General features: G+C 39.7%; 1 protein-coding gene across 6 annotated transcripts in view; it reads right to left on the bottom strand.

The window, feature by feature from the left end:
• si:dkey-71h2.2 (low density lipoprotein receptor adapter protein 1) overlaps positions 1-13,332 on the bottom strand; it is a 78,378-nt gene that overhangs the window by 46,717 nt on the left and 18,329 nt on the right. For all 6 annotated transcript variants that reach the window (XR_003463176.1, XR_003463177.1, XM_027284109.1 and 3 more), the window contains exons 2-6: positions 10,293-10,435; positions 8,111-8,223; positions 1,038-1,152; positions 569-641; positions 159-245 (exon numbers count right to left, since the gene is read on the bottom strand). Coding sequence is in view for 4 of the 6 variants with exons in the window: in XM_027284109.1 (XP_027139910.1) it covers positions 159-245; positions 569-641; positions 1,038-1,152; positions 8,111-8,223; positions 10,293-10,435 (531 nt within the window). In the remaining 2 variants the exon portion in view is untranslated. The remainder of the gene's footprint in view (positions 1-158; positions 246-568; positions 642-1,037; positions 1,153-8,110; positions 8,224-10,292; positions 10,436-13,332) is intronic.

Raw genomic sequence — 13,332 nt, 5'->3', positions numbered from 1 at the left:
CCACCAATTAACCTGTTAAGTGCATATTTTTGGACTGCGGGAGGAAGCAAAGTCCAATTTACATCTTACTAATAAAATCACATCTCATCACTGCTGTTTAAACTACATTTTATGTGCAGAGACACACTGTGGATGAGGACAAAATCAGATGAATTTACCTGCAGGAACACACTGAGGGTTTGTTGTCTCTGACTGCCCGTTGTTTGCCGCACAAGAACAGCAGGTCCTCGCCTTCTTGCTTTTGTCTGCAGACAGAAAAGGACAGTTCTTAAAACTGCACCTGACAGAATCTGGTTTGAATTACGTCAGTATTTGAACCTTTGGTTGTGGTGTTTGGAGATTGTGAAGGTCAGGACGAGCAACTGAAGCATTTTCCCTCCAGTTCTTTTGGTAGTTAAACACATTCAATAACTGTCCTCCAAACTTGGTTTGAAAACCAAAAGAATTCCCAGTCAGATTAATCAAAGATCAGACGGATTACAGGCTTCCCTCGCTAATAGTTTTTTAAGAGGTAAGACCTTTTACTGAACTGTGTCAATGTCACCTTCGCTTTGTTGAGTAAACTCACCCTCCTGAGCAATCTCCCAAAGATCAAGGGCTACTTTAAAAGCCTGGGCTACTGTTAATGTCACAGCCTGAGCCTGGAGAGAAGAGGGCAAGAAGAACACAGCAATGAAACATAAAGAAGTGAAATCATAATGAACAGAGTCAATATGGAGGTCATGAAAAGGTTCCGCTTTAACATCTTTAGCCTGATTATTTAGCCATCGACTGCAATAATTAGATTTAGAAATGTAAACACTTCTTTTATTAACTAAAGCATGTCTGTTATTGATTCCTCAAAATAGATGGTTAGACAGTAAATAGCACAGAGTGGTGAGCTGTGAGGTGAACTGCCACCAGATGGAGCCACACACCCTCTACATTCATGCTACTTGCTGCCTAAAGTGCAGTTCATTCAAGTATGTACTCAGTCTGAAAGCAAACCGACCTTGTGACTCTGCTAAAAATATAAAAAAACTATATAGAAAACGTACAATCTTCTTCTTTTGGCAGAGGAATGCGTGACACTCCAGGGTCTCGTTGAACTGACTCTGGGAGACGTATGCAAAGACCTTATCCTGAGTTTTATCTGCTGTGCAGTACGAGATTCTGAAAGAGACGAGACAGGAAAAACAAACAGACATTATGATAATTCACCAGTGCTATCAATTCACCTGGCATAAGTGCACTTATGATGATAAACAGGCAATCGCGGTAGACAGGAATTAATTTGTGACATGGATGTCTTAAGGCAAACATCCTTTTAAAAATCATAGGACGCACGTACAGAACAAAGGACGACATGTACCTGCAGGCCTGAGCTCTTAATCAAATGTCGTACATCAAAACGGTAACCTACACTGTGTACATGCCAATTTAGGCCACAACTTTGCTTTTGTGCTCAACCTTTTGCATATGCATAAGCAAACCAATCATAGCAGGATGAGAGCTGTGCTTATGAGAAATATGCTGATTTAAGTCCCACAGCTGGGAATGGTGGAGCAGGAGACAAATGAGCAGCAGTGACTGAGCTCTACTGTACTACATACTTTCGGATAAAGCAAAATCAACTGATATACAATGACGCTGATAGAATATTGCTTTGTGGATTCAAGGCAGAGATGGTCAACTGACCCTGAAAATTTCATATTAGAGGTATGAGAACGATTTCAGGTTGGAGCTATGCCAACACAATAGCTTAAAAAAGGTTTAAGTTGTAAAAGATAAGAGTTTTTGCTGAATTCTCTATATTCAGGTAACTTGTATGCTGCTCCTCGGAGTCACGTCTTCTTTATGTTTTTAGAATATCAACCGCTGGAGAGTGTGAAACTGCAGGAAATTAAATGTAGAAAACTGCTCATTTCTGATGTAACCTTCGTGACAGTTACTAAATAGATTGCGACTTCTGTTGAAACATCCAAATTTCTACTGTCAGTGGAAAATGGAAACCGTTGGATTACAAAATTATCCCCGCTGTGACTGTATTGCACTTGAAACCTCATTTCAAAAACAGTCACGGCGAATCTCTCCTGGATCTAATATCTGTTCAAGAAATACAAAAGTCTGCAAATCCACTGACAGCAGTGGACCTTAATTTTCAATGGTTATCTAAAACCAATCCGGACAAAGCCCACCGAGCCATTTTGCTCCCCCACAACAGCCTGCATGTGTTCACTGAAGCGACACACACACACACAAACCCGACAGATTTGTTTTGCCGGATTTTATTCAGGTTATCAGAAGCGGTATTGATCTAGAGTCACCATGTACGGCGCTCTGAGGTTGTTACCTGGACCAGCAGCCAGCGTGCAATCAGGTTTGCTGCTTTAAATAGATGTGTAAATGAGTGACGCACTTGACCTTTGTCGCTATCATTAATCAGACAACCTTTATTATGAGCAACACAAGGACAAGATCGTGTGCTTTTACGCTCATGATCCCAACTCAATGGGCCAAAGTTGTTATTTTTCTCTGGATTACAACACATTTAATAATTGTATCTCATTTAGACTTTGATCCTCAGGGTTTCCCAATGCTTTTCATCATCAGTCAACGTAAACACGATAGCGCTGGAGTCAGATCTGCCATCATTACTCGTTTGTTGCCCCACTTCAAAAAGAAGTACTAAATATGAAGCAATTTCTTCTATCAAAACAACAAGCATTAAATCACCAGCCTTCAAATCTAAGATTGTTTGCTAGCTTGAACCGCTGATGCATGACCCACATTTCAATGCCCAGGACACCCAGCTCTGGATTTCCACACCCTGCTTCTGTCTATGCACCAACTTATATTTGGGCCTTAATTGCGGAAAAATGAGCGGAGAAAAAGCTCAAAGAGTTGACCCATTTTAAGTTTGAAAAACAAGTGTGATGTAACGTAAAGTACTCCATCAAGTGTTCAATATAAACGTAATTATCATCTTATCGACACCGCCTTCTCCCTCCCTTCATTTTTATTTATTTCTTGACTTGTATTGTTTGAGCCTCAACAAATTGTTGTTCGTGTGGACTCTCAGAATTTCAATTTATTTTCCAACAATATGAATAACTGTGCAAATTATTAATCATAAAAAAGTAGTACATTATATACTATGCAAACAATTACTGTGGCACTGGCAGCACTATTACCGTAGCAGCACTGACAATAGTAATTAAAACGGTAACTGCTGTTTTGGTGAAGCAGTTGTGTTCTTGTAATTTAGGGAATCAATGCAGACAATATATATATAAAAAAGAAGAAACTAGTTTAAAAAAACACACATGGGAATGTTATGAAAAGGCACCTTTAAAAGTTATTTTAAACTCTCTGAGAGGTTTGACTAGATTTAATTGAAAAAGCTTCCACAAAATAAGACTGCAGCCTGAAGATACAAAGTTTGTGCCTGGAACTCAGCAGACTCCTCTCTCTTATCACATATAGCAGTAGACAGATACCAAGAAATGCTGTTTCATTGCCCACAATATGTTGCTAGATTTCCCAGAACATTGAGCTGTAAACATAAGAGAAATGAGCAAGTAGGTCAGTGCGCAAACAGCTCCTGCCTAACTAGCCTATGTGCCCTAATAAATCAGCAGGAGTCTATAGGGCTGTAATCTTAACACTGAACTGTGTAAAAAAAATAATACACAATGGTGAAAAACATGGAAATTATTCAATTTGTTTCTTTTGTCGACAGCAATACTTGCACACATTATCATACAGTATATGTGTGACACAGAAAATAGTTCCCCAACATGGCATCCATGTGACAATAATGTGAATCTCCAAACAAAGACGTAGGAAGTGAATGCACATTTAAGATCTCATCTGTATAGCACAGGCGTCTTCTTCAATTTACATATGGAGTGTGATGAATATGTCATAAAGCCAGATCTCTTAGAAAAAATAAATAAAAAAGGTGCATGCAGATTTCACTCATTATGACACAACTGTCATAAAAAAAGGAGGGGAAAAATGTAATTACTGTCACCGATGTGTCACATAATGGATCATACTCACAAAATAAGCCTTTCAGCTTGAAACCAACAACAGAAGAAAAATAAATAATTGACAGCATCGCAGAGTTTGAACAACAGAAGCGGAGCTGTCAGTCTGCATCATATCTCCAAAGGGGCTCTGTGGACCGCAAGCCTTTGATCTCCTCGCTGTGCAGAGCACCGGCGTTTGTGAGGCAGAGAGGGAATATCAATGGAAATATTTAAATATTTACAGTACAAAGCCTGAATAGAACTTCGTACATCAAAGCCTCAATTTTCATTTCATTTTTTTATATACACACCGAATAAAGCAGGTATGCTCTTTAACAGAACAATGAACTACTTTTGTTCAACTTTTTACCCGACATATGTGCGATAATGAAAAAACAGCACTCTGCTCTGAGCTGCAGGGAAGCAGCCATCAAAGACTTTTTGGGTTTTTTTTGCAAAAAGAAAAAGGAAAAATAAAATCTGGCACATCTTGTGCAATGCACTTTTCCTGCAGACGTCTCTCACAAATCTAATGGCATGTCAGAGCAATGAGCATCATTACCAGGTGGGGTGTCAGTTATGATTTCAGCTCTCCTTTTCTGACCAGCATGTTTTTTCCTGATTGATATGCTGGTCGGTCCCTGAGAGCTCTTGTCAGAATATGAATCAGTAACACCAGCCCAGATAGAAGCTGAACACCTAACAATGTGCCAAAGTTCACGTATCACTGTTTGTGTTTTCTTTTCATTATTTAGAAATACAAATACCACGGACAAACAAGACAGCATGACTGTGTTCGTTTTTCAATACCTGGATTTAGACCAGGGTTATGCAGCATTGTACCGTCAGTAAAAGTCAATACTGAATATCAAACAAGACACTTTTTTACTGATCCAGTCAGTGAATGATACATCTGTGCAAGACCCAATAACATAAAATACACACATTGTTTCGTTTAACACAAAAAAATCAACAAACAAACAAAAAAACAGAACCTTTAAAACTCAATGCTTACAAAGTAACATGGTACAGTATATGTAGTTTAATGTTTAGTTAATTTATATACAAACTGTAAGTCTATATGCTAAGATAATTGTATTCTGGCTCTGGTATTAAATATTCTCTAGATTAATACAAGAAGAGAGATCATGAGATCATTTCCCATCCGAATGTACGGCTATTTTTTAAAATCATTTTACAACACAGGGTCATACAACAAAATGGATGTTGTAGCCCCCTTCATGCTACAAAAGAAGAGTTATCATTTATACTGGAGTGGGAAGGATGAGTTCAGGAGTCTCACAGCCTGAGGAAAGAAGCTGCATCTCTAGTCTGATGGTAGCGGATACTTCTGTATTGCTTGGCAGTCCTTCAACTTAAAATTTTGTTTTCCTGGTTATAGTCAAATAACAAATTTCTCCAGTTTATTGTCTGTTCCAGTGAAATGAAAAGCAAAGGCATGTTGGATCATCATATCAATATATGTATAAGCAGTAATGAGCATCTGTGAAATATTGCCATATTTTATATTTTATACACTATTTGATTAGAAAATATACTTTGTCATCCAATATTGTCAAAATAACACAGCTTTACTGTTGTTATAGAATATAATCTAACCTCCTGTGTGTTTTAGTCCTTGGCCTAATCCCTACCAACAGTTAGACTTACAGCAGCACTACAAGGCAGACTTGCTCATCTCTGAAGATCAAGCTCATGGTAATATAATTTGAGTGTCTGATGCTGCAAATTAAATGCACTGTAAAGTGTGCTGTCAAGGCTGCTGAATTCAATATCAGGTTGCCAAACTGTGAAAACTTAAATGCCAATGATACAGAAAGATATTGCCTTGTTTGTGTGTGGATGTGGGTGTATGGGGTGGGAGGGTCATGGCTGCGAGGTTCCCATTACCAATGCGATGCACAATGTCTGCCTGTCTGTTTTCGATCCGTCACTAAGCTTCCCCCTGAGGGAAACAGCCCAGCTTCCAGTAAGTGTTGAACACACAATTGACTCTACAAACACACACATTCGCTATGTGAGGTGCATATGTAAATGTTCATACGTCCATCCATGCATGGACATACTACAGTACGTGCACACATATACCTTGTGCATCTACTTTGTTTTCTTCTTTATCTGTTATGCACAATAAACAGCCTGATTTGATCCTCTTTACATCTATACTCCACATTCTTTCACCCTACACTCCCTTTCTTGGCCAATAAATGGATTTCGTGCAAGTAAAATAAGACACACGAAAGGAGGGGCAAGAGGAGAAAAGGTTTGTAAGGAGGTGGAAGTGGGGGTGGGGTCTCATAAAGGGGATAAAATCAATCCTCAATCATGTGCACTCTCCATCTCTCCTGTATCATTTCTTGGGAGTATTGGCAAAGACGGGCAGCGGCAGAGTTTCAAAGTGGGCAATTAGTCGTGGGTATTTCTGCATTCAGAGCTCTGTTTATGTTAATACGGGCAGAAAAGAAAAGGAATATTTCAGGACAGTGAAAAGCAAAAGAGGGGAAGGGGAGGAGAAAAGAGGAGGAGATCAAAGACGAGGCTGATTCCCCTGGCCTGTGGTCTGTTACCGCTGATAAGGTGGATCAGACTGGGATGCGCGCGCGCACACACACACACACACACACACACACACACACACACACACACACACACACACACACACACACACACACACACACACACACACACACTATCTCTCACTAACACCCCCTGTCTTTATCACAGCTTGTTCTGTAATCACAGTACAGCTATATGATATTTATACTGTAATCCTCAATGACATAAGGCCCAGTCTAAATCACAGGAAACTATCCAGAGAGCGGAAGCCAGCCAAACAAATCAAAAAACGCACCCCCCACCACTCAAGCTCTCTTCACTGATTTAGTAGAATGAAACCTAGCATGGTGCTGGAAAAGGTTACCTCTCACTGACACAGAGAGACAGTAGCAGACACCCCTCCAGCGACCCCCCTCCTGCTGCCGTATTATCGGTTTCTGAGTGAATTGATCAAACATGAGACTCACAACAGCTCTGAGGAGAAAACTGCTCAGTTTAATCCTGCAAAAAAGGAGTCCAAGCCATGTACGGAGGGGAAAGTGACCAATGACCTATATAGAGGATATCATATGTACATCAGATGAATCCACTTTGTATTTTTTTAAGGACTCAACTTAAATGAGTACCAGAACTGTTGTTGGCACATGTGACGAACCATTAAGTAAAAAGAAATGAATAGAACAGTAATAATTTAGTTCATAAATCTTCCATTTAATTAACACGTAAAGTGATTAATCAAACATGTCACACTGTCAACCCATCCATTTCGATTTTACATGATGTTTTTTTAATTATTTGCATGAAGCCAGCATATCTAAAAGCTTACACTTTTTACATTGAATAAGCTTCCTGTTGAACAGTAAATGGCTTGACACAATGACTAAATTGCGTCTTGAACAGTTCTCTGCTGAATCTTCTTAAGTGTTTTTCAGTGAAAGTCTACTGCCATGCTGTCCGCTGTGTGAGGTTGTACTTCAGCATTACACGTAATGGTAACATGCTCATAATGACTAATATGCCAATGTTTAGCATTTTTAGTGTAGACCGTGGTCAACATATTGGTTCAGCATGATAGCAAACATTGGATAATAATAATTTTGACCTGGTGGTGGCACTTCACTAAAGTGAGTCCAATTCATCTTTATGGAGACATAAATATTTGGACCAAAGTTGGTGACAAAATGCAATAGTTGTAAAGCCATTTCATTCAAAAGCACAAATATCAACCTCACCATAGTGCCGCATGTAACCATGAATGTTCTTTTACAATTTCATGGCAGTTCATCCATTGGCCCTTGAAACGTTTCAGCCTGGACCAAATGGGTGGCCTGGCTAACGAACAGATAGACATATGAACAGACTGACACTGCCATCCCTGGAGCCATGCAGCTACCACGGCTAAAAATACCTTTATTGAATGGGAATCCAAGTAAAGTCTGGTACGGCACAAATGTGCGCTCTGCTGGAGCTCAACCACCGTGCAGGTTTTTTCTTCAAAATCTATTCAGCACTTTGTTTACCTGTATATGGAGACGTTTTCTATGAGGTCTGTAGTCTCTGTGTCTGTGAGGACGATGCCCTTCGGTGAAACTGTCAGTGTGACTTTCCGAAACTTCTTTGCACTGGCTCTGGCCTGTTGGTATGAAATATAAGGACACATGTACACATTAAAATCAGACAGAGGAAATCTTGTTACAGGTATAGCAAACAACCCTCCGATGTGACAGAAGCTGCTGAGCAAAATTAAGCAGCCTACATGAGTTGCCCCAGAAATGTGGGGAATTTATAAAAGGTGACAGAACAGGGGGGGAGGAAAGCTGCAATGTAGAGCCCAGAATGAGAACTTGAGGTCGGGCTGGCAGCCACTGACTCCCCCTGCTGCTCTGCTCCATCTGGAGATTCAGAAAATACGGCTGAGCTTGCAGTCTGTGACAGCGCCTGTTGACAATGACAATGACCTCTTTACCATGCAATTAGCTAGCAAATGAGAACAGTTTAGTTTCACACCCAGGTTCAGAGTTCAACGTAATATCAGAGATATTAGAGGGGAAAGAAGAAAGGAGGAACGACTTCAGAATTTACTGCACATTTCTACATTCACCCTGCATGAGAGCTCTTTCATTTTTTGCAGGAGGTCCAACGGTGAAGAGAAGCTGAGGATGAAAAAGGAGCAAGATCTTTGCTTGAACAAAAACTAGGACTCCTGAAGGGCAACAGGAATGGTGCCATGGCTTGCTGTAGGAGCCTGAATGCCCTGGAGATGGTGACAACGAACAGAACACTCTACTAAATAAACCCGCAGCACTTACAATGTGGAAAACTGACATCATAATGGAGAGGGAACGGATTCTGTGGCAGCTCATTCATGTAGGAAGTGCTAACAACCACGTTTCTGTTACTCATGTCGTGCCACAAGGCAAAAACCAATCTGTCAGCGTGAGATACGCCAAGTTCAGCCTCTCTCTATACATTTGGTCCCTTGGTCTGGGTCTTATCATGCCTGACTGAAGCATGTAGAAAATGAAAATGTCACAAATGTATTCAGTAATCCCATTCAGGTTGATTGGTTTCCAAGGGAACAGACAGAGACAACTCAGTTGCTTTTTCTGTCCTGGTTGTAAATCAATTGAATCTTAATCCTGCCATTAAGTTCGGTTCAGTCTCTAATTGAGAAGTGGGAGGTTTATGATTAGGCTGCCTGCACCAGGCTTTTCCTTCTGCTGAGAAAGCGCTACCAAACGATTAGACATTCTTATTGTTGGCAGCGTTCGGTGAAAAAGGTCTGCACGGGTGTGAGGATGAAATATAAAATGACAGGAGGGAACTTGAATATAATATACAGCTTGTGTGCATATAAATCTGCAAATAATGGAGGTATTTGTATGTTTACAAACTGACTGGTTTAAGAGATTATTAGCAACTGTGAACAACAGTCTTGTGAAGACTGACAGGATCCTGAACCGGTTTAGAAAGCCATGCTCAGAAATCTCCTGTGTTGTGAAATAAATAACATATCACTGATTTGACTGCGTGATGCGCACTCCTTGTTGATCCTGGATTAGCATTTGTGTTTCCATGCAACCATATTGACCCAACTAAAACTACATACCAAGGGAATCTCACAGTTGAAGGTTAATGAAGTAATTTCTGTGGGAATTACAGAACATTTGAATTGTTGTCCAGGATGCTAACTTGAAAAGGTCATGATGATCCATGAATACTGGTATTGGATAATTATGACGGTGTCCACAATCTGAGCTGTGATCGAATAATAGACACAAAGTATATCTTATATTCAAACTCACTCTCCCTATCATCGTCGGTACCAAAAGTTGTATTATACTGATGCAACACTTCAACATTTATAAAAACATAAATTTGACAAGTATTCCCAGTTAAGTCATTCTGATAATGTGCACTGTAGTTTGAGGCTTAATTTCACAAATCCACAAGAGAATTTCTATAAAAAGCATCGCTGTATAATTGAAATCTTCACAATGTCACAGTTGAAATTTCATGTTGCTGTTGAAGGTGCCAACTTCGGCGACTTTGATGCAACATTGTTTGCAAATATCAGTATTCAGTACTTGAAATGTAGGTACAGAATGCATGATTTATCAAGCAGTGAGTCAATATAACTTTCATATAAAATAACATAACCATTATGCGGTTGTATGAGTCAGAACGGAGCAGGTGACTCACCGTGGCAACAATTCTGCGAATGGCAGCTGAGGCCATGTCTTCTCCTTTGGGCTGGCCTACCAGAGTCATACCCAGGTACTTAACATTGAACACCATGCCCTCCAGCAGAGTCTCCTTTGTGTCTGTCCAGTTCTCCGGCAGCTCTGGTTAGAAAAAAAAAAGAGAAATATAGATGGATACGATGTATAACGGCTTTACTTTGCATACTAGGCTTATAATTTTAATCACAAAAACTATCCATCCATTATCTGTAACCTCTTATCCCCACCACCACCACCATTCACACTCGCCCATTGACATAAACCTTCCAGGAAATGTGATGAAGGATAAATCACACAATCAACAAACAATTGTTGATTTGTCAAACTGGAAATTCCGCTAGAATAAAAAACAGATACGACAGTTAGTGCTAACCTGCTTCTTCCTTTTTAGCAGGACTGAGTTTGCTTATTTTACTCTCAATTTTAAGTTTCTGCCTTACCAATTTCGACTTACAAACTAAATCACTATACAGTAGTAAAGGCTGGCTGTGGCTATTTAGCTATCTTGCTTTAGCTGTGTATTTATATGGTATAAAAAAGTTTCATGCAGCAAAATAAAGTGAGGTGTTGGTCTGAACTATGTTTTGACTATCCAAAGACTCGTGAAAAGATGCTTGCAAATGATAGATGAATGTCAAATTATCCACTCTAATTGTCAACATAACCTTATTTTGAAAGGGGATTCATATGTTAGAAAAACCCTCACCTTCAAATCATGTCAACTATTGGAATATAAATTTAAAAGTCTGTCAGAATGCGTGTCTTCACTGCATGGTGTGTTGAGCAGACTGTTTACAAAACTCAGCACAGACGGCATGAGAGTTGGCAGGGTAACATCACAGCTGAGCAGACATTGCTGAGGATATAGAGTCAGACTTTGCACATATTATGTGTGATACAATGATCACACAGAAATTTCAGTATGATAATTTTTTTTTTCTTGGAGTGCTGAAAACGTCTCCGTCAGAGCTCTGCAATATGTGTATTATTGCACGTCGTATCGTAAAAGTTGAGAACACTGGAACCAACTCGACTGAGAGAATAAACACAAGGTGAGATTAGTTCTTTTGCATATGAAACCATCCACAAGTGATCCTCACACTTTTAATACAGCCTATTCATCTCTTAGTGAATAAGAATATTTCTATAAAAGTTTTTAAAAAAAAGGCAGTATGGATTCTCACAGGCCGCTCAAACCCAAATATCAGCTGGACTCTGATAGACTGCACAGAATGGCTGCAATGTCCTGCTGTTGTTGTGATTTCCAACAGGTAGCACCAAGCTGTCCTCTCGCTAAAAACTGTGGGCAGGGAGGAGGACTTGCAACCATGCAGAGAACTTAAAATATCTCTCAACAACACCTGGACACCCTGCAGTAAGGAGACGTAAGGCATCGGGAGACGTAATATAACTTACAACACTATGCAGCAGACTACATTCTGTGTTTTAAATTTAATGGGCCTAATAACTACATCACGATCCATTAAATCCACAGCATTTCAAAGCAGTCTGTTAACACATGCTGCGATAAAAGACGGCCATGCAATAAAAGCATAACCACCTGACAAACCGAAACATTCCTTTGTTTCCCTTCTGCTTACACAGGTTATTATACTTATTATATATATAATAATAATACACACACTGAAATGAGAGACGGTCTGAACAAGATGAGAGAGAGAGAGAGAGAGAGAGAGAGAGAGAAAGAGAGCCACACACAGTCAGTGTTCAACACTATACTGGGCTATACTGGCGTCAGATTCTCCATATGGGCCGAGCCATCTGTCACTGGCAGGCCTCATGCAGCTGTGAAGGCGAACAGCAGAGAACACCATCCCCTTACAATTCTTCCAACAACTCTGAATTATTAACTAATCTTCAATCATGCGATGGGGGCTGCTTCAAAACCAGAGAGCACATTTAATGTTATTAAATGAGACTGCTTAGTGGCATGGTGAAAAGTGGACGTGGATTGATGCTTTTGACCATTTTGCATGATTGGTGCGTGACGATTAACAGTCTTTGTCTACCATGGAAGTTGTGCCTTTAATACTTGAAGCAATTTGAATAATAAATGTAATATAGTCCTGAGAGGGCAGGGTCACTACCATTTAAGAATGGTTCTTTAATGCTCTATTGATCCACGAGGAAGAGATTCATCCGTTCTCCTTCCTCCTCTCCACAGGAGGTCAGAGGTCAGGTTCATCTGCAGAGCGGCACAAAGGGTTTCAATCTTTTTCCTCAAGAACACTCTGACAACATAAAGGTGTAATAAAAGATGGGAATGGCAGCTTTTCAAAGAGGATTTTTTAAAATTATTATTCCTGAAAACAACAAAGAACAAACCTAATTCCATTCACTTTCATCCTACTGGGGTTGACAGCAAAATTCTCAGCAAAGGCTACAACAATCTTATAAATAAGATAAATAAATTAGACCAAAACTACCTCCATGGTTCTTCAACACTTATAGGATTTTGTATAGAAATGAAAAAAAAAGATGTTTCAAGCAGTAAAATGCTACTTTGAGGAAACAAATAAAAGAAAGGGTATCACAAATTGATCTTTCACTAAACCCATACCCCAAACAGCCACGGTTCATTTATAGGCTAGCAAACTCAGCTAGACACTACAGAGCATTTTTTGTGATTTAAAAACATGCGTTTATCGGATTAACGTAAACTGCAAACATTCGTACGCCTAGCTAACAAGCTTACCGTCTATACTTTGTTTATAGAGGTAGTATATCTGACTAAGGTTTATTTGGGGATTACTCAGGGATTGGGATTCTCAGTTTGGGATTGGAAAATCGGCTTTGTGGGAGCCAAGATGCTACTATATCAGAGTTTAGACTAACAATAGTAGTTTTGTCATGCTCTTTATTTGGTTTGAGAAAGTTTGATGCTAGAAACCGCAGCGAAACCCATTACCAGAAGAAGCATTACTATGTCAAACTCATTGGTTCTTCACTATAGAAGTCGGACATCCACTGTTCAGAAG

Source organism: Larimichthys crocea, chromosome XI, assembly GCF_000972845.2.
Source record: "Larimichthys crocea isolate SSNF chromosome XI, L_crocea_2.0, whole genome shotgun sequence".
Lineage (NCBI taxonomy): Eukaryota > Metazoa > Chordata > Actinopteri > Sciaenidae > Larimichthys > Larimichthys crocea.
The sequence above is the reverse complement of the archived record's forward strand: the minus strand, read 5'-3'. Positions and strand labels throughout refer to the sequence as shown.